The sequence below is a fragment of the Cuculus canorus genome, chromosome 1, assembly GCF_017976375.1.
Source record: "Cuculus canorus isolate bCucCan1 chromosome 1, bCucCan1.pri, whole genome shotgun sequence".
Classification (NCBI taxonomy): Eukaryota; Metazoa; Chordata; class Aves; order Cuculiformes; family Cuculidae; genus Cuculus; species Cuculus canorus.
This window is the reverse complement of record NC_071401.1, coordinates 70860415-70881138: the sequence shown is the minus strand read 5'-3', so window position 1 is coordinate 70881138 and position 20724 is coordinate 70860415. Positions and strand designations below refer to the sequence as shown.

The window sequence follows — 20724 nt, the reverse complement described above, 5'->3', positions numbered from 1 at the left end:
GGTGACATTTATTTGTTAAATCTCTACAGACACTCACTTTACCTGCTCCTGCTCCCACACTCAGAGACTTGCACGCCCCAGACGTCTGCCCAGGGCCACCCACGCATGGCACGGAGGATAAGGCGTTACCCCTGTGCCTCCACGGTGCTTCTCGGCCAGCAGTGACAAACTAATCTTTGACCAGATCTTTTGTGCCTGTATGAGCTGCTGCTGTTAAGCTTTCTAGCACAGCAAAAACAACAAAAAAAGGATTTTCAGGTGCCCTGTATTGTGCTGGCAATCGCCCCACTGCGATGGCAGCAGTTACACGCAGCGAGCACTGTTAAAAATCCTCATGGTGCAGGAACCTCTGCAACATGATAGAAACAGTGGAGGGAGCTTATTTGTGTTTATGACTGCTTATTTTCTGCTGCAACTCTGAATGTCTGTCGGCAATTAGCCACAGCAGCTCTACAGTATGGTTCCTAAACTGCAGTTATCCCCAGGTTAATGAATTCACTAAGATGAGGGCCCTAAATTTGCCACATTCACCATCTCCCTCAGCTCACGAACTACGGTGCTTTTAGGTCATTTAGTAGGACATAAAGCAAATGAAGGACGGTGGATGCTCAAAGAGCAAGCCCCAGCTCTGTCTCGGTCATCTGCCCTGAAGTCGGGATGCTTAAACCCCCCGTTATTCCAGCTGCTGAGACACACCCCGGCATGCTTTAAGAAGGAATATAGTGACTTGCACGCTCCTTGTTTCAAAGCAGCACCAACACCTTGGTGTGGTCCATGGGCCAGGGAGTTTCCCAATTGCTCACTGCATGCTTGAGGGGCACAGTAGACACAAGCAGATCCAACAGAGAGCAACAAACTCCAACAAGATTGCAGGGACACACTGAAAAACCATAAGGTACCAATTCTTGGAGCTACCTGTACAGAAAACACACAGCCACAGGCTCTCTTCGCAAATGGTGGGTTTACACAGGAACGTGTAACACATCAAGAGAAAAATCTGCAGTTTAAAAGCCAACTGAGCTACACCACAGTTGTTTCAGCACACACAGGCCTGAAGCTACCAGCAAATAAGCGATCCAGTGAATAAGCTTTCAGTGACAACACGTTCCGAGAAGAAATTACAGTAAAACTTCCCTTTTCCGTACATTTGTAGAAGCAGCAGCCATTTGGGTATGCAGGCTCCTCTTGCCTCTCAGGCTGCTCTGAGGGAGTTTGGTTCAACAGGAGGTAGAGGCAGATGATGTTTTCTTTTAAACACCAATGGCCAAGAGTGCCCAATGCTTTCCTGCCATCACAGATCTTGACAAGATAGTCCAAGATCTTCAGAGGATGGACAAAGATACGGCTCTTGATCTCACACGTTTTGGTTTACGTTTATCAAAATGAGCAGCATAATGACATGTGGTGGGGAGAGACAATGACTGGCTCCAGCCAATCCAAGTTAATTTAAGCACAACCACAGCTGAGGCCTTAAAAATGTAATCTAAAAAAGAAGATGCAGATGCACAGTAATGCGTATTAATGCTTCAATTGTTGAGAACATCGTGGGACAAATGAAGTTCCAGTTAAAGCAGCAGTAACCACAAATGGATATTTTATGAGGAACTTTGAAAATACATAAGAGAGACACTACAAGTAGTTCAATTGATAAATCAATATTGCATTGGTTGCAAATAAGACAAAAGAATAAACAATAAAATAAAAAGATATTAAAACATTGTTTAATCACAAAAGAAAGTTGCAACATTCAGCAGATTATTAGGGTGAGAGTCTTTAGCACAACAGAAAAAGCACCATCAGATATTTAAACCAGGAGTTTAAAGGGAAAAAAAGATCGGTTTTAAAATATTCCATATACTTCAGTAGTTTTTCATCCTCTCCTGACGAGATACTTTAATCGTGTTAAGATTCAAAGCAAAAGATGCTGAACACCAGCATCAAGGACTTGTCTTGCTTACACCAGCCCTCTCCAATCCATTCTGATGAGTGTACATTTAACCCGCAAATGGGTACGGTGGGACTCCTTTCACCCCTAGCCCAGTTATCTGTTAAAAAAAGAGAGGGGAAAAAAAAAAAAGATAAGTGCAATAATTCACTGCTATCAGACATTTCCTTCTTTTATTTTCCCCAACTAGACATGCTTTAATTTAGGAAAGGACTATGTTCTCCAACTTGACATCCTACTATATTTTGTGCACAGCAGCTCATCGCAGCCAGAAGCTTCAACCTATGGTCTTTCTCTAAAGCTACGCAACTGAGGGCCAGAGTCCATTCCCAAAAAGCCTCTTCTCAGATACTACTAAGCCTTAATTCTGCAGTTCACAATGTAACCTTTGGTATGCATCCATATGGGAGAGCAGGGCTTTAAAAAAAAAATCCTAAGGTGACTAATTTTTAAAGAGATAATTTGCTTCTAGTTAACTAGAAAACAAATAAAAGCAGATGCTTTTATTTGCCATTGATTAAGGTGCAGGAGTATTTATACGTTCTTTCCATAATAAATAGAAAAATCAAACTGTGTTAGGAAGGGGAACAGTAGAAAGAGATGACAGCATAAAAAACTTGCAGTACCAGCATTGTTACAAACTTAAACCTGAAAGTATTTTCAAACCTTTAAATCAATTTAACTTTCTTGTCCTGCAACCAGAAATACAAACAACAGCTTAACATATATGACTGATACTCTAACAATCACGCTTCTCCTGCTTCCCACCACTTCAACTGTTTTGCTACCTAAATGAAGAAGAGAAAAAAACGGTCCTCTAAAACGAAAGGAAAAAGAATAATTCACCTTGAAAACCCTGCCCGCCTGTGGTTGCCGTGAAAGCCCCTCTTTATCCATCCCGTCACTGGCAGAAGTCACATACATTTCAGAATAATCCTTTCCTCCAAAACAGCAGGAAGTTGTCTTGTCAACGGGAAGTTTCACAGTCTGGAGTCTTTTTCCTGGAGAAAAACATGTATGCCATTTCCTGATCATCTACTTACTACAAGGAATTTAAACAAATTATCACGGGCATGGAGCCAAGTGTTCCACAAAAGCAGGTACCAGTGCAGGGGAGGCTAATGCTGAGTTTCAGCATACTGATGAGCATCACAACAGGGAGAAACCAGGCTCTGTAAACCACATGTTGACGAGGCATCATTTGACAAGTTTCACTCTCAATTATCACAAACAATTCTCACTTCCAAACCCAGCCTGTCATCTAATTAAATGCTAGCATCCACAGTGCAGGCATCTGCATGGGAGCTCATCATCTAGGCTGCCCATGCAGTCAATGGAAATGGGATACAATGCCTTCCTAAAATAGGTCACATGAATCATGCCCTAGACCTGCTGACTTCCCTAGTTTTAACTACAAAGGAAGCCTGGAGCAAGCAGAACTCATGCAGCATTACTGAGGCATACCTCGTGCTACACCTCTACTGCCTGCAGTTAAGGAAGAATAATTCCTAGAAGTTTTTCCTGAAATTTCAGTATCCTTTCAAATCAAGCTTGCATGAAATAGGGATCATGGGACATGCCTTAAGGTCACAAGAAACTAACATAAATAAAGTTTACAAGAGCTACCATAAATAATTGTACACATTTACTACTCCAACAAATAGCTACTGCCCTAATAAGAGTAGCAAACAGATTGCCTCCAGCCTTATCCAGAAGTCTGTTGAGACACCTTACAGCAGATTTTTATAAAATTCCTCCTAATTCTCAGCAATAACTGCCTATACCCACCACGCCTATTTTACTTAGCAACAACTGAATCTCTCTTTCCGGAAATAATGCTAAAGCACATTAATCTCCTTACAAAACATATAATTTCCCTGGCCTCTCCCTTGCATGTGGGGCTTGGTCCCCTTACAGCAACCAACTGCTTAGTGATGTGTTGCGATAGCAGGAGAGTAGGTTTGGTGTTGGGAACCCTAGAAGGAGAATGAAAAAGTGTTACGTTTGCCCTACTTTACAACTATGAGAAATTTTTGGGCCAGTTCAGAGTGGGGCACCATTTCCTAGGAGGTGATTATCAAAGCAAGCACTCCTTTTATGTGCTCTAAATCTTTTCCCTTATAGAACAAACTGTGTTTTGGACCCTTGCAGGACTGCAACGAACTGACAAAAGCACAGACCAAACAGCTTCACCCATACCACAGCACTAAACAGGGCACAAGCAAAACCAGAGCCACATTATTAAGACATTGGTGTAGTCTTAGCACAATATTTGCCCACCTAGTTGGGTATGCAGCTCCCCAGAGACAGTGTGGGATCTGTTTTGGTGTGTGAAAACAGCCTGTCTGTGCAAAATAAGCTACGATATCCCATATGGTACAGGACTAAAGGACATCTCCTGATTCATTTTACTTGCTAGTATGGATGTAACCAGTACATCCAGAATACAGGACTCAGAGGGAATTTTCACTGAAAACCCTGACACAACGGCTGGATGCTTTCAAACTGTCTTTTAATCTCAAAGTAAAGAAAAGAAAACAGTGAGAGAGCAGTGGTGAAAGAGCCTCTTGTATAGAACAGCCAGAGAAGTTTCAGCACTCTGGGATTCCTGATGCTGTATAAGCAGCTTATTTGGCACATGCTTTGACCCACGATGGCCAAAGTAAAAATCAAAGTGAAAAATCAAAATCAGTGTAATGGTGTTTAGATTGTCAGACATGCATGTCTGGTTACCTGTTGCTTCCCTCAGACCAGCAGTTTTCTCAAAATACCTACAAAACTGGGAGAGAAGAAGTCCTGTCTGCTACTTGCGAGTGACAAGGACCAACAGGAGTCACAAGACAACTGGCTTTAGCAGCATTTTGTTATTATTCAGTCAGCTGGCAGTGGAAAGATTACATGGCTACACGGTGGCTTATAAAACACTCCAGAGGTCACCCTAGAAATTGGCTGACACTAGATCTGGGAGAAAATGAGTGGTAAAGACATTCAAAGGGAAAAAATATCCACTGTAGGAGAAGAGGCATGAGCTCCAGAGGCAAGGGAAGAGACCCTGACTGTACTTGCAGAGTGGTCTCAGCAGATAACAGCCTGAAAGATACTATTTACAAAGCTCTAAAATGAGAAACACCTTCACGGAGATGAAAGAACATCTGCACCTGGATGCTTTGAAATCCATCTGACATATTCATCTATGTTTGATAGCTGTAGAAGAGAGAAACTTAGCAGATCTTTTAGACCCTGTACAATCAAAGGATAAGAAATATCATTAGGAAGAATTGGAAAATATTTAATTCCTAATTAAAATACATGATAACACAAAACTAGCAGGTCACTAAGTGACTGGAAGGTAAGACAAGACTTGGCAATGTACAAGTTAGACATCCCTTTTGAGCTCTTTGCAAACTCAGTGCAATCAGCCATCACAGCCTTTCCCGTAGCACATCCTGAACCTAAAGGTATCGGCTACCCAGGCTAAAGAAGCTTCAACATGAAAAGCTGCTTCATCCAGAACCTCAAAACCTTCACTTAGAAAAGATGCCAAACAGACAAGTTTCCTCATCCATTCCCTTAAGAATGCAATTCAAGCTTTACTGTCAACGAAACCTGAAAATCCTTCACGTGCTTTAGATGAGCTCTTTATCAGTGGATGTATCTGCAACTGGCTGACAGGCATTCAAGCGACACTCAATAGCTGTTGTGCATTGAAAGACAGGGTTTCATGGAGTTCTCCTCAAACCTGTCTGGGTTATCTCCCTGAATAGTTACAACTCACTCAGAATCTGACAAACTGCAGACTTTAGACATTCTCTTAAAATGATAGCACAGAGAGAGCAGATAAGCACGAGATGCTCACAAAGAAGGTGGCTCTTTTTAACATCTGTCCATGAAACTTCCTGCTCCTGTTCACTGTGGGTGCTGGGAGTTTTATGTGGACTAGGGGAAACAGAACATGTTCACAGAAACTTGGAAATGCACTGCGAGTTGCCCATACACGGATATCACATGCAGCTCTGAAAGACCCTGAGCTAAGCACAGCTGAAAGCTGGGAATGCATTAGGGATATATATACTCTGCTTTCCCTATTCTTACAGTCTCCCTATGCATCTGCTTATGGACACTACTCCCATCTGCTTTCCCTTAATAAAACACCTCCAAAAGGGAGGAGGAAAGGGAAAACAAGTAGAAAAAAAATGAAGAAGGTGAAAGCAATGGAGGAGAAAAGGTAGAAACAGCGAATCAGAGAGGAGGTAGAGTCCACTGCTCCGTGAGGGCATTCAAAGGGCTGGAAGAGGTCACACCAAGGAGTGCTCTGCCCACAACAGGGAGAGGATGTGGGACCAGAAACAGGTCCCAGAGCTGCTGGGATCATCCACCTGGACCTTCCTCCTCCTAGGGTTGGGGCACACACTCCGCAGGACAGGAGGAAATCTTGCAGGCTGACCTTAGATGAGTACAAATCAAAAAGTGAGGGGAAAAGCACAGCCTGAGCCTCAAGCAGGAGGTTCCGGCAGAGACAGAAGAGAGGCTGCAGCCTGACCCACCTGCTGCAGGTGTGTGCCAGTGTGTGCAATGCAGAGGCGGCACACATCAAGGGATTCTGGCACCCCTGAATTTGTAGGCCCACAAAACCCCAAGGCTTCCGTTAGGGCTGGACCTGAGTTCAAGAGATCCCAGATGGAACCAAGTGCAGTTGCTCCTATGCTGCATTATGCAAACCTGTGCTGTCTGGGATCTGTTAAAATCATGCTCCCATTCTTACCCAGTGGCTCCTTTCAGACACTGCAGTTCAGTCTCCCTGAAGTGCTTTATGCACATTTTTTACCCAGAGTAATTGCGCCTGGCAGACCACCAAAGTCCAAATGAGAGTAGCAATGAAGGACAGGCTCAGACAATGGGCACACCCAAGATGTTACTGCGGGAATGACAAAATGCTGTGGAATTCATTAAATACTTTTTATTATTTTAATTGCAAAATTTACTGTGTAAATACTTTTCAACAATTAAAAAAAAAGTGTTGCTGGCATCTGTGTCATGTGGGACTTGTATTAACCTCATCGGCTTCCCAAAATAATACACTGTGCTGAAGAAACAAGGCAAAAAATGGCTTAAGTCATCTTTTCTATTTATCAATGAGGTAAACTCTGATTTTAAGTTTGGAGGATGCAAAAGGATGCTAATTCAAACAATTCACAAGTCTAATGGTAATCTCAGCAACTTTACCTTTTCCAGCACCACAAAGGCTGGGAAGAAAAGGAGACTTATTCACAAAGCTGACTTTGGAGAACAGGGACATAGGATTGTATTTTTTAAAAAAAGTAGTGTTTTTAAAAAATAGCAGATATATCATTTACACGAGGATAAAAAAACTCCTCTCATTCTTTGCTTTTGCTTCTTCTTTTTTTAAACACAGAACAGGTTGCCCAGGGAAGCTGTGGATGCCCCATCCCTGAAGGTGTTCAAGGCCAGGCTGGATGGGGCCTCGAGCAACCTGACCTAGTGGGATGTCCCTGCCTATAGCAGGGGGTTGGAACTAGAAGATCTCTAAGGTCCCTTCCAACACAAACTATTCTAAAATTCTAATTCCAGTCCATCCTTTGCAAGGACTCACCTGTCTCAGGGTCAAGACGAATCACTCTCCCACCATCGTAACAAGCTACCCAGAGTTTGCCCTCTGTATCAATGCACATCCCATCAGGAATGCTTTCCTCTTTTTCCAGCTTGTATATACTCCTACGGTTGCCTGAAGGGTAGAAAAAAAACACAACAAAACTGAGTGAGACCGTTGTTAAAATTTTTATCAGTCCCAGCCCAGCAGAGTTATTTGTACTGTTATTTTCAAATAACAGTAGTCCTGAGTCCTGATTTTTTGCACATTAAAGAAAGAGATCACATCTGCTGCTCTGTTTCCTGAGAGTTTTTTCTCAGCGAGAAAGCCTGTGGATCAGTTTCTATCCATTGGAAGCACAATCCTTTTTTCTGGTTTACTTTCCTAGTGCACCACTCAAGCTTCCTACTTACAATATTAAATGAATAACTGAATAATTTAATGAGATATATAACCAGAAAATTAATTACTTGTTCTAAAAGCAGTTTGGATCATTTGAAGTATGGGTCGCTTTCAGTCAGAGAGCTGGAGACTTTTCAAACACATTGCTGGAATGTGCCAATAATCACCGTTCAAACACAAAACTGACCTTCAGATATATAAACTGAGAGTTTATATAAACACAGAATTAGGAAAACCATCAAGTTCAAAGGCATACTGTCAACTTCAAACCAAACTCTATCTGAACTTTCATCCACTGTTATCAAAGAAAATTAAAACCAACTTTCCAACATTTTTTATTTTATGCTCTGACAACTTCAATGTTTCTCATATGTAGCAATATTTGAAATTAGTTTCCTTTGCGCTCCTGGGGATTGTCAGATTGCCCACAGAAAGAAAGAGAGCAAGTGCGAGACAGAGAAAGAGGAGAACCACTCTATTTCCTAAAGAAAAACTCAGTTGTAAGACACAGAAGAGAAACATTGGGACAAAATGCTATAGACCTAATAAGACTTTCAATTCACAGTTTTAAAGCTAAATATCAAATTGACTGGGTTCTTTTAAAGCAAAATACTGCAGTTCATGTACTCAAAAGCAGATTACTAGTCCAAGTCACTGGAATTTTTCTTTTGCCCAAGCTTGTAGAAGGCCTTAAGGGCTTGTTTTGTTTTAAATAAAGGAAGAAGAGTTTTGAGTTACTGCTTTCCTGCTGTTGCTTTAGTCTGCAGAATCTTCACTGAAAAGATTATTTTTCAAAAAACAAAACAGGCTGAAAAAAAAATCTATTGGAAGCTACGAGAGGTTTTGCACAAGACTACAATCTTTTCTGTGACTTTGCCTATGATGAATAAGAAACACAGAGCCACAGAAATCTAGCCATAAAAGAAACACTTTGCCCTCTTTATACAGACAGATCAGATATGCACTGTGTATAGTAACAGTAGTCTAGATTAAGAGTCAAACCCCGCCATGCCATTTAAATACTTTATAATATCAACAACAGCCTCTGACCAGTCTGAGCTAGGAGCCTACACAGGTGCAGATGAATGTTAATATGGCTTCTGTTTTTTTGTTCTAAGGAGGTTTCTGAAGAAGTCCTCCCAAAGCTCTGATCATGTCTGCATAATAACCAGAATGGAAATCACAACCTTAAGCCAAAAAGGATTATGTTAGAATACAAAAATTCATACCAATTTTTCCAGTTTGGAGGTCATAGTCAAAGGCATCTACGGAGTAGGACAAACTGTCAATGTAAAAGAAGGTTTTGTGATCCAGTGACCAGTCCAGCCCATTAGAAATGTCCACCTGATTAAAGTGCTTCACTACTGAGAGGTCGGAGAAGAGCGTATAGAGAGAACCCTGGTGTCTTTCCAGCACTGCAGGTCGAATCTCCTCAGCCATTGTACCTGTAGAGAGCCAAAGGGGAGAAAGCGGTTTCAGTGGTGAACTGCCTCTCCTTCAGGTTTGGTGGCAGCCCACTGCTATGATGATGACCACACAGTCATCATAAAAGAACACAATGTGGGGGAAGAAACTGAGTTAGAAGCAAAACAGAAAGGCAGATTTTAGCAGCAGACAACAAAGTAAAGCTTCTGGTGTTTCGTTGAGCTATGGCAGACACAGTGTGCAATGTGATTTCTGCAAAATGTTTTATTCAGTCATTCAAATACTAAGAAAGGTATGGTTAGCATTTAACTTTCCACAAATCTTAATGTCTAGCAGAGACTGGAATAAAATTTCCTCCTTCCTCAGAATGGGTGTTACTAAAGCCTCTTCAAAACCAAATCTGATCTTTGTGGCTTGAACTTGGAAGCTGAGACTGGCTCTTGACAGGCTGGGTAAAAGCAAGTTAAGGTGAGCCTGGGGACACAATTTCAGGGCAGAGGCACAGAACAGTGTTTTAAAATACAAGAGGACAGGATGATGGAGCACCTCTGGAGATCATTTGAGCCCACGCCCTGCTCAGAGCAGTGTCAGACACTGTAGGCTGCACAGGGCACTGTTATGCCTTGATTATCTCCACAGATGAAGACTCCACAGCCTCTCTGGACAATGTGTCCACTATTTGATCATCTTCACTAAAGAGTTTTCTTACATTTAAACTGAATTTCCTGAATTTCAGTTTGTCCCCTTTGCCTCTGTTCCCATAACTGGGCACCATCAAGCAGAGCCTGGCTCCCTCTTCCTTACTCTCCCCACATCAGGTACTTACTTACCTGTGTGTGTAAGATCTCTCTGAGCCTTCTTTCATCCAGGCTGAACAGACACATAGTTTTTAGAAATACCATCTATAAATCCTAATTTATGAAGAACAAAACCTACAGTACTATAAATTTCTTGCTGGAGAAGTATTTTGTGTTGGCACCCTGAGAGTATCCAAAACAAGCATGCCAGCAGGAAGGAGGCAAGTCCTTTGTCTTACACCAAGCAGGCTCTGAATAGTGGGCTCCTTTCTAAAAATGTAGGCCAGATAGAATGGTGTCCAGTTGCTACAAATAGATTTGCAAATGGGATTAAACTCTGTCTGAAGAAAACAATGAAAATCCCCATCATTTAACTATGAACAAACGCTTGCTGCATCCACAACTGATCACTGCATTCTGTCACCAAAACCAAACAGAGCAGCAGAAGGAAAGAACCACTGGCAGCATACCTGCGAAATACCTCCCTGCAGGATCTACTTTCCCATCATTGAATCGGTTGTTCAGTTTATCCTTGTCCACATGCTCAATGGTGGTTACCTGCTGTTCTTTCCATTTCAAAGCAGCAAACCTGGTTCCAAGGGTGATGATGTAATCCCCAGATTTTCGGAGAGCCACGGAGCTCACAGGAGCATCTAGAAACAGGGTGAAATGGAAAAAAAGATGTGTGCTATGAAGAGACATTTATTTCCTACCCACTTGAGACACGGAGTCATATCGAACTCAGTGAGACCATGGGCAAGAGAAATAACTTATTTTCTGACAACAAAATTGATGTTTAAATACAGAGAAATAGACCCTTACATGGGAAGGAAACATACTTAAAGCACACAGAAAGTGCTATGAAAAGAATCACCTGCTTGGGACACAAACTCAGGGAACTTGAGTATTCCCACTGCTCCTGAGGGTGACAGCAGAACTAGGTGCTGGTAATGATTATGTGCTTTTAAAAAAAAACATAAAAAGGGGACAGGTACAGGCACATAAACTTTTCAGAACAGGCTACTGAGTGAGTTCCCCTTCCCCAAGGGAAAAACTGATGGCCGCAAGAGCTCTGGAGCAACTATGTTTGTTTAGCACAGCTCCTGAGTAAACCAGCCCTGCACAGCCATTCAGTCATAATTCACAGAAGCAGAGAGTGTCTCTGCCCTGGGACAGCAGGGGAGACGCACTTCGCACCACACTCTGCTGTGCAGTTCAGACACAGCTCCAGCAGCACCAAAACCACACCAAGGAGTGGTAGAACTAAAGCAAAGCAGAAAATTAGTAAATGTTCCACAGTTAGTTTACATTTATTTGAGCTATTATACTATAAAGCCTCAACTGGTTATTGTAAAGGAATTTTAAAAAAAAACAAACACACAAACAGAGAAACAACAGTAAAGAAAATAATTCTGTAAAAGCCAGGCACGACATAAGGAACAATAACTTTAAACAGCGCAATAAAATCTGAGACATTTATTTAACACACAAGACTTAGGAATACGCATGGGACTAAATGCCAGCTTTCTAATTGAAAAATAAACCATTTCTTGTATGCATAGATTTGCAAAGGTATAATTAGGCAATAGTTTCACAAACACTCATAATCACTACCAGCCACCACCGCTGCCAAAAGGAGCTGCTCTTTTCTGGCTGCTTGCACTTGGCTCAGGACACTCCTTCCCTCTGCTGCCCCAGCAGCTGTACCACCACCATGCTAAAATTCTAAATGCTATTTGCCCCCAACACCCCAGCTGCACATCTGACGGCAAGCTCAATTTCAGCAACTCCTTCACCTGGAGATGCGAGGCTGCTAGTGGTTTGGGACTCCCAGACGCTGGCGGGTGCCACCTCCCCTTCTCATGCCAGCACAGAGGGGTCGGCAGAGTCCCCTCAGCCATGCGTGGCCCCTACCAAAGGAAGTCATTTTGCTGCTCTCAAATTGCCAGTAACTATCCCAATAAAAGCGGTTTTCTGCCTGTGCAGGCAGCAAGGGCTGTGCTGGCAGTCTGTGGGAATACAACTTTCCATTTGCTCCCCCAGTAAGCAGCTGGGGCCACGGCCCGCAGGCAACCTTCCACCAGGGCTGCCCCCAAGGTGTTTCTCCAACCCTGGGGGGAGCAGCTCCCAAGCACTGCAGCCTGTACACCCCTGCCTGCCTGTCCCTGCAGGTCTCGGCCCCCAGGACACCCCTAGAGCCACAGGAAGGGCCCCGTGCCTTCCTGACAAAGCACCCCAGGGGAATGCGGTTTGTGGGGTTATCAAGAGAGATACAGCCACCCTACTGTTCACAGCACACATAGAGCACGAGCATCAGCCCTTGCACCCGGCTCAGTCTGCAGCCACCCTGGGGGGCTTTGTTAAGCAGTGCCCACAGAAATTGATTTATTTGCAGTCCTGTTTTATGCCAAACAGAGAATTGACCTATAAGGTCTGCCCTCAGGCACAGTTATGTATGGAGTGGTGTTTTCCCTGTGGAGTTGAAAAGGGCATTTGAAGTTGTTGCTAAGTGTGGGGTTGTTGTAATTCTCCATAAGCTTCAGTAATGAGTAATTTCTCCGTTTCCACTTTGGACATCAACCCAACAATTTAATCACATGACACTCTAGCTATTAGCGTTTTTTGGTCTTTAAATCATGGTTTTCCCAAAGGCACAGCTATTAATTATATCCAATTTATTACCAAGCAGAGGAAACAGAAGGAAGTTAGGGAAAAAAAAAAGAAAGAGTAGCTAGTTAAGCTACTAACACTTCTACATCTCCAGAAAGGCCGCATGTAAAATATTACACCTTGGAGTGCAGGTCCGAGTTGGCAGGGGCTGAGGCAGGGAGAATCACACTCCTTCAGCTAAGGCAAGAGGAAACAAACTTGGGAAGCAATGTTTCCAAAATCAGGTTCAGGCCTTCTCTCATCTTAAAACTGGTAACTACAGTAATTTGAAAAGCTGACAAGTCCAGATCAATTCACTGTGAATAACTGGAACAGCTTGTGGGTGAGCAAGTTATTTTCATTGAGTGTAAATGAACACAAGGAATTAATAAATCCAAGTACCAAACCCATTTAAGGAACTGTCTTCAGACAAATATTCATGTTATCAGATCCAGAAGTAAATCTGCAACTCTTTATGAGAGTTAGCACACCTCTTCTTTTCTGGAATAAATACTTAAACTTTAGCTGGTGACATTGTTACCTTAAAAAAAGATCTTCTTAAATCACTATGAGAGACTTCCTTCTAATAAAGCAGATGTTGCAGGCACTGCTCATCCAAATCAGCAACAATACTCCCACAGACATCAAGATGAGGAGAGTTTTGGTGACCCTTACCTCTGGGACAAAGGAGGAGTAGAAGAGAATAATTAAGATGGAAGAGAAATAGATCGAGTGTGATCCAGTAGCACAAAATCACAAGAGAAGTTCTCAGGACCAATTCTGGCCAGTCATTGTATTTGTTTCTGCATGCAGCACAAGCCTCAGTGACCTCTTTCGTCCAGCACAGTTAGGTTTTAGGGAGAAATTTCCTTGCCCCAGAAGATGGGAGTTGTCCGCTACCTTGGCTGCACTAGCAGCCCCCATGGCAGGAGGGTTGGAACTGGATGATCTTTGAGGTCCCTTCCAACCCAAACCATTCCACGATTCTATGAAGACAAGCACCATTCAGCATCACCTACAAGAGTCCTGCCTGTTTTGGCAAGGTCACAGGGCCAAGTCAGAACAACGATGCACAACTCTTACGCTCCTTCAGCAGAGGGCTTTTCCAGCTGTTCCTTACCCACTGAGATGGCCTGCACTTGGTTGGTGACAGAGCTCCAGCGGCACACCTTCCTACCCGTGATGTCCACATAGAGAAGGGCGCTCTCCTTCTCATCCCAGACAGGCGACTCCCCAAGCCTGTTGCCCTCGCTGCCGATGCACTCAATCTTAATGGATGACATTCCTGTGGGGAAAACCAGTCTGGTTTTACATACCTGCCAAAAGCGAGCACGCATAAAACCAACCCCCAGGTCTGAAAACCAGCATTTGTGTCCGCAGCTGGTTTAGAGATGCATTTTCAACCAAGAGTGGTTTCACTTGCACAGAGGAAAGGAGTTTATTTGCAATGCCAGCACCGATTGCCCACTTTGCTCTTCCAACTCCACGCTCGTCCATCCCAGACCCCACTGATACAAGAAGTGGTTACTACTACGAAGAAATGGAATATTTCTGATTTAAGCAAGTTTAGAATCATAGAATCATAGAATAGTTTGGGTTGGAAGGGATGTTAAAGATCATCCAGTTCCAACCCCCCTGCCATGGGCAGGGACATCCCACTAGATCAGGCTGCCCAAGGCCCCATCCAACCTGGCCTTGAACGTCTAGGGATGGGGCATCCACAGCTTCCCTGGGCAACCTGTGCCAGTGCCTCATCACTCTTATGGTGAAGAAATTCTTCCTTCTATCAAGCCTAAATCTGCCCCTCTCCAGTTTATACCCATTCCCCCACTTTTCATCTAAGCATTAGTATTTTTTTTAAAGTTAGAACATCCTTTTGATAGCATGTTTCCTTTTAGACAGTGTTTTTCCAGACACTGCTCACTCCTTGGAGATGATAACGTCTTGTGTTCAGTATGATCTGTGCTGGACAGATGTTTCTCCTTCTGTGACCACCTCTGTTCTCAGTCTTTCCCTGTCTCAAATGCAAGGTCAGGCAGAGCTGGCTCCAAAGCTCCCAATTAGCAAGGGGGTTTTGACTGTTGTGAAGTTCATAATGACATTAAAATTAGTCCCTGGAAATTAATAGAATGCATAAGATTTCTGGGAAAATTTATCCTTATGTATTTAAGCGGGAAATCCGTTCTGTCCCAGCTCTTGTCCCGCTGCACGCCATTGACGGAGATGGGCTCTCTCCTGCCGCCCAGCCCTGAGAGGGTCCTTCCTTTCTAAAACTCCAAAACAACCCTTAGAGAGTTTATTTACCGGCGTTTTCGGGAGCCTGCTGGGAAGCGAATCCCAACTCTCGAGGGGAGGCAGGAGGACGCCCCATCCTGCCTTTACCTTCCATAAAAAAAAAAAAGAGATGGGAAAAAGCATAACAAAAAGGAAAAACCGACCTAAGGGTCGAGGGGGGAGCCGTGCCGGGCAGGGCAATGCCCAGCGCCGCTGCCGCGCCCGGGACGCCGGCGTTCAGACACCTATATCGCATTGCACAGCTATTAAATACATATCTCTAGAAAAGAAAATACTCATAATACCCACAAAGCACACACGCACCCCTCGCCGGCCCTACCTGTGTCCCCGGCGCAGGCGCACGCCCAGTTGTCGCGTGTGTGTGTGTGTGTGTGTGTGTGTGTGTGTGTGTCACCCCCCCCTTCCCGCTCTTATAGCGCTGAGGCGGCTCCGCGGGGCGCGCGGCCGCGATGCCCTCGGATGGAGCCTCCCGCCCCGCCCAGGCCTGGAGCCGAGCCCCTCGGGAGCCGGGGGGGCACCGGGCCCCGACAGCCCAACCCCGGGGTGCTGCCCAGGGAGGAGGAGAGCGGAGGCTGCTCAGGCTGGGACAGGGGGGGCTCGGCTCCCCCTTCGCGGAGCTGCAGGGAGGAGGGTGGCACTGGGTACCGAAAATGCCGGCAAATAAACTCTCTAAGGGTCGTTTTGGAGTTTTAGAAAGAAGTGCTTTAAATCAGGCCTTCATCAATGCGATCTCCATCAACGGTGCAGCGAGACAAGAGCTGGGACAGAATCATTTCCCACTTACCTCCATATGGATAAATTTTCCCTGAAATCTTGTGCATGTTCTGTTACTTTCCAAAGTCTAACCTTAACGTTATTATGAACTTCACAACAGTCAGATCTCTTGCTAATCTGGAGCTTTGGAGCCAGCTCCGCCTGACCTTGCGTTTGAGACAGGGAAAGGCTGCAAATAGGGGTGACCATTGAAAAAGACATGTCTGTTCAGCACAGGTCATACTGAACGCAAGATCTCCAAAGAATGAACAGCTTCTGGAAAAACATTGAAAGAAAATGTGCTGTCAGAGGGACATTCTGTCTAACTTTCAAAAATAATACAATTACTTAGATAAAAATTTACTTAAGCTTAAATAAAAAATATTCCACTTTTTGTATTAGTATCCACTTCTTGAATCACTCTCTGCAGCACCCATGTTTCCCTGCTCTCTGGAGAGGCTGCTTTCCAAAAAGCCTGGTTTCTCCACACCTTTTCTAGTGGTGAGGCACTGGCACAGGTTGCCCAGGGAAGCTGTGGCTGCCCCATCCCTGGAGGTGTTTAAGGCCAGGTTGGATGGGGCCTTGAGCAGCCTGATCTGGTGGGATGTCCCTGCCCATGGTAGGGGACTTGGAACTGGATAATCTTTAAGGTCCCTTCCAACCCAAACTATTCTATGATTCTTCTTGCTGTGGTTTAGGTGTCTATTGAGCCTTGTCTTCCCTGGCCCCCCAACTTCTTTCACAGCTCTTGCAGCATTTCCCTAGTTACCCAGAAATCCAGTGTCTTCAGCATGCCGTGCCCTCCTTTGCTTCTCTTGCCTCAAAAGCTTCCAAAGGTGCCAGGCAAACAGCCAGCATCACAATTCCCACACGCAGTTCCCTGTTGCGCCTGCCTGTCTCCGCGCTACAGCTGCCACAGCTCCCAAGCCTCAAGCTGTAAAGCAAAAAGCAACTTGGCCAGCTCTCCTCTTCGATATTCCATGACAAAATGCCTTTTGACTTGGATTCACTCATCCCTGTAAGGATCAGTGACATAAATCTACTTCGGCTGAACAGCTCAGCGTCTTTCTTGCGTCTCTTCTCTTGGCAACTTGGGGTACACGGGTTAGGCACAGGCTGGCTCACTGCCCCATCGCAGCAGACCAGGATTAACTTGGCTGCTCCAAAACCTGCCTCTCCCCCAGCCAGACTCTCATTTCCAGCTGGCACTTTTAGCAGCCCGTCTATTCAAGGGTCACAGCCCAGTGCTGCGCACCAGTGATCGCACAGCACCCACTGGTGTCCTTCACTGGGCAGCCCCTTCACAGCTTCTATAACAGATTTTCTGTGTTCCTTATCATACCCCATTCTATCGGCAATTACCTCCTGTCAAGCATTTTTACTGGGTTACTCTTATTCACACAGCACGTGCTCGCAACCCTGACTACATTGGAATCATAGAACTCACTAGGTCAGAAGAGACCTTTGAGATCATCAAGACAACCCGTACCATCCACTACTCAACCATATCCCTAAGGACTTAATCTACCCATCTTTTAAACACCTCCAGGGATGGTGACTCCACCACTTCCCTGGGCAGTCTGTGCCAGTGCCTGAGAACCTTTTCAGTGTAAAAATATTTCCTAATGTCCAATCTGAACCTCCTCTGACGCAGCTTGAGGCCATTCCCTCTCATCTTATCACCTGTCAGTTGGGAGAAGAGACCAACACATACTTCACTACAGCCCCCTCAGATGGTTGTAGACCTGTAGGTCTCTCCTCTCTAGGCTAAACAGCCCCAGTTCCCTCAGCAGCTCCTCGTATGACTTGTTCTGCAGCCCCCTCACCAGCTTTGTTACCCTTCTCTGGACACGCTCCAGGATCTCAATGTCTTTCTTGTAATGAGGAGCCCAAAACTGAACACAAGATTCAAGGTGTGGCCTCACCAGTGCTGAATAAAGGGGCACAATGCTGAATACAGGAGCTGGTCCTGCTGGCCACATTGTTTCTGATACAGGACAAGATGCTATTGGTCACATTTTCTTCCTTTAGTGCTATATCTAGACAGTTCACGGGCTACATGTCCTTACCAACACGTTTCATGCAGGCTTCCCTCCACGGACTACTAACATGATATTTATTAACTTATTGTCACCTTACCCGACTAGTCAGGCTTTTATTTTATAGGCTAGCACAGCCTTCCTTCAGTGCTGAACATGGGGGATTTTTTATTTCCCAATGTGGTGTTGTATAACAAACAGCAGAATTTAATCTTGGACCTGAGGCAAGCAAATTATTAGTGAGTGCCAACACAGAAAACAAACATCCAGAACAAAATATGCCAAAGTAGCTCTGTTTCTTTCATACATTTTACAAGGAAAGATGATTCCAAGATGTAAAAAAATGGAAGTATGCAAAGAATTCACTGAGAATTTGTGAGTGCACTGAAACGCAATTGTCGCTTTTTAAAAAGCTCGGCCACATTTGCTTCTCTCCCATTGTCCTTGCACACTAGGAGACTGTTCGGATACACAGCCAATACTACAGCTTACTGAATCCAGCACCAGGAGATACTCACATGCTCAACCCACCTGGCCAGTCTCTCTGCTCCTTGCTGCCTTAGGCACTTGCCAGCATGGTTTGGAGGCATCAAAACAAGCTGTGTGTTGGCACACACCTTGGGAGAAAATTAACAGCTTCTGTGAGTGTCAGGTTACAACATAAACTCTGGTCTTTTTCTAAAGTGCCAAATATTTTGATCTTCGATCTCTAGTTATGTGGGACAGTCCTCCTGCTTTATCTTTTCTGTAATGACTAATCCAGGCAAGGTAGAAGGGAGGAATTAATGGGAGGGTACCTTAACAGAGAACATCAGCTGAGATCTTCCGCCAGTACAAGTTCGCTATGGGAAAGAAGAGCACAGAAGAGGCAGCTGCCAAAGGTGCTGCTGCCTCCACATGGATTCCCCACCATGAAATTCCCACTGTTGCATCGCAGCCACAATGAGGCTTCCAAATCCCAGCAGTAGGGAGTTGCTGCACCTGCAAAGCTTCCAAAGGAGATGACTGGTAGCCCAGCATTTATTCCATGTGGTAGGGCACATTGCACACTTAGTCCTCCAGCTTTGCAGGGGAAGGGGAATCTTGTTATCACAACTATGAAGAGCACAAGGAGTAAATCTGTGTCATGGGAGGTCCTGCAAGGTGAAGTCACAGCCTTCACCCAGACTGCAGGTTCCCAGAGCCTGGCACAAGCCATTACCCTTCTCCACAGTCAGGAAGCGCTGAGCAGTTCTGGAGAATGGCCCCATGTGCCACAGAGCTGGAAAAATCCCCCCACTCCTAAGGACTACAGGCAAGAAGGGGTGCTGGACGATTCTAAGAGTTATGAAAAGTTTCTTTTCTCTTATACTGGTTCCTGGAAGGGCCCTGTTGTTCTGAGCCCAATCCTGCCATTTCTTTATTCTTAGAGCTTTGTTGCAGCTTTCAGCTTCTTGTTTTACTTCTGTTTAAGGTTTAAGGTGGGAGGGCTGTACCCATCCTTATCCATGCTGGGTACAAAGTGCAAATACAGCGTATCAGATGTTAGTATCTTAAAGCTGCCTCTAAGCACTGCATGAAGGGAGTCTGTCAGGCCTCCTCCACAGCCGAGCAAAGTGCAGCCGAGAGCAGGGACGGAGCCAAGGTCACTGGACCCGAAAGAGCCACTAGGCCAGTGTAAGCCTGCCCTTAATTACACCCTTTAGGGCAACCACACTAAGTATGGGGGAATTCACCACTAGTAGATAATACATGATTACAATCACCAAAACACAAAACCCAACAGCCGAGCAAGAACAGAGGTAGAAATATAAAATCATTTGCTGCAATCAGTTGGCTGGAAAGTGTTGGCCCTGCCACATACTTGTTTTGGGCCATATACAGTTCTTGGAATTGACTCGTGCATCTAGATCAAGATTTTATTTGTTAGCAAGCAACAAGTAGGTCCAGGAGAGCTCAAATTGCTGAGAAGTCTGTTTACCAGTCTGGATGATCACTGTCACGTATGTGTAAATATTCATGCAGTTCAAACATTTGCCGAAGTACATAATCTTCCTGGTTTGCAAATGTCTTTCTGGGAGAAGGTGGCACAAGGGTGTTAAACAGCAGACTTGTGCCCTTCAATTTATATGTTACATCAAGTCCAACACCCACTGCTATCACAGTCATGGAAGCTGATGCAAAATGGATTAAGAATCTCAAGCAGGAAATCTTTTCTAAGTGGATTGCACTGAATTACTGTGAAGTTACTGAAGCATTTAGCCTTAAAACTCCAGTTTCTCTCACACAACCAGCAACAGTACCCTCTACTTATTCTGGTTTATTATGCAGACTTCTTTTCTTATAAACTGGCTGTGGTCTCATAAAAAAGCATCTCACACCACCATAAGCAGACGCGTTATATGACCTTTCCCAGCGCAGCCAGCTTCTCAAGTGTTTCACAATACCTCTCACATGTGCACCTCCAATTCCTTTGCCACAGGAGCACCTGTAAGTGCTAGTTCCTGCCACCTCAAGCTGCCTCACAAAGCTTGAATGTCCAGCCTGTTCCTTTCTAGCCCTCCGCTCTGTGCTTGGAGCAGCTGGGGAACAGGGCGCTTCAGAAAGGGCAAGCGTTCTTCAGTGGAGTTTGGCCAAGAGGTTTTTCATTAATGCTTTACTTTTCTGCTCTTAGTACCCCACGTTACTCAAATTTGCATTTTGCTTGCCTAGGGATAAAAAAAAATAGTAATAAAAAGAGCATTGGTATGAGCTACGGCAGCTGCAAAATTATAGCCACAACGGAGGCTGTGCTAGAGAGCCGGGACTTCAGGGAAAGGCAGCATCTTTCAT

The 20724-nt window shown here is 44.5% G+C and overlaps 1 protein-coding gene across 4 annotated transcripts; it reads right to left on the bottom strand.

The window, feature by feature from the left end:
* Positions 1–1577: 1577 nt before the first annotated feature.
* On the bottom strand, positions 1578–20397 carry RGN (regucalcin). 4 transcript variants are annotated; one of them, XM_054056845.1, is made up of 8 exons: positions 20340–20397; positions 18445–18530; positions 13947–14111; positions 10648–10830; positions 9185–9400; positions 7557–7688; positions 2792–2946; positions 1578–2045 (listed from the first exon to the last, which is right to left on the bottom strand). In XM_054056845.1, exons 3-8 carry the CDS (start codon positions 14107–14109, stop codon positions 1995–1997), a joined length of 900 nt encoding a protein of 299 aa, XP_053912820.1. In that variant the 5' UTR covers positions 14110–14111; positions 18445–18530; positions 20340–20397; the 3' UTR covers positions 1578–1994. The 4 variants fall into 4 exon arrangements, with proteins under 4 accessions (XP_053912820.1, XP_053912821.1, XP_053912822.1 ...); XM_054056846.1 differs by lacking the exon at positions 20340–20397 and having other exon boundaries at positions 18432–18535; XM_054056847.1 differs by lacking the exons at positions 18445–18530; positions 20340–20397 and adding an exon at positions 16644–16765.
* Between the last annotated feature and the right edge of the window lie 327 nt (positions 20398–20724).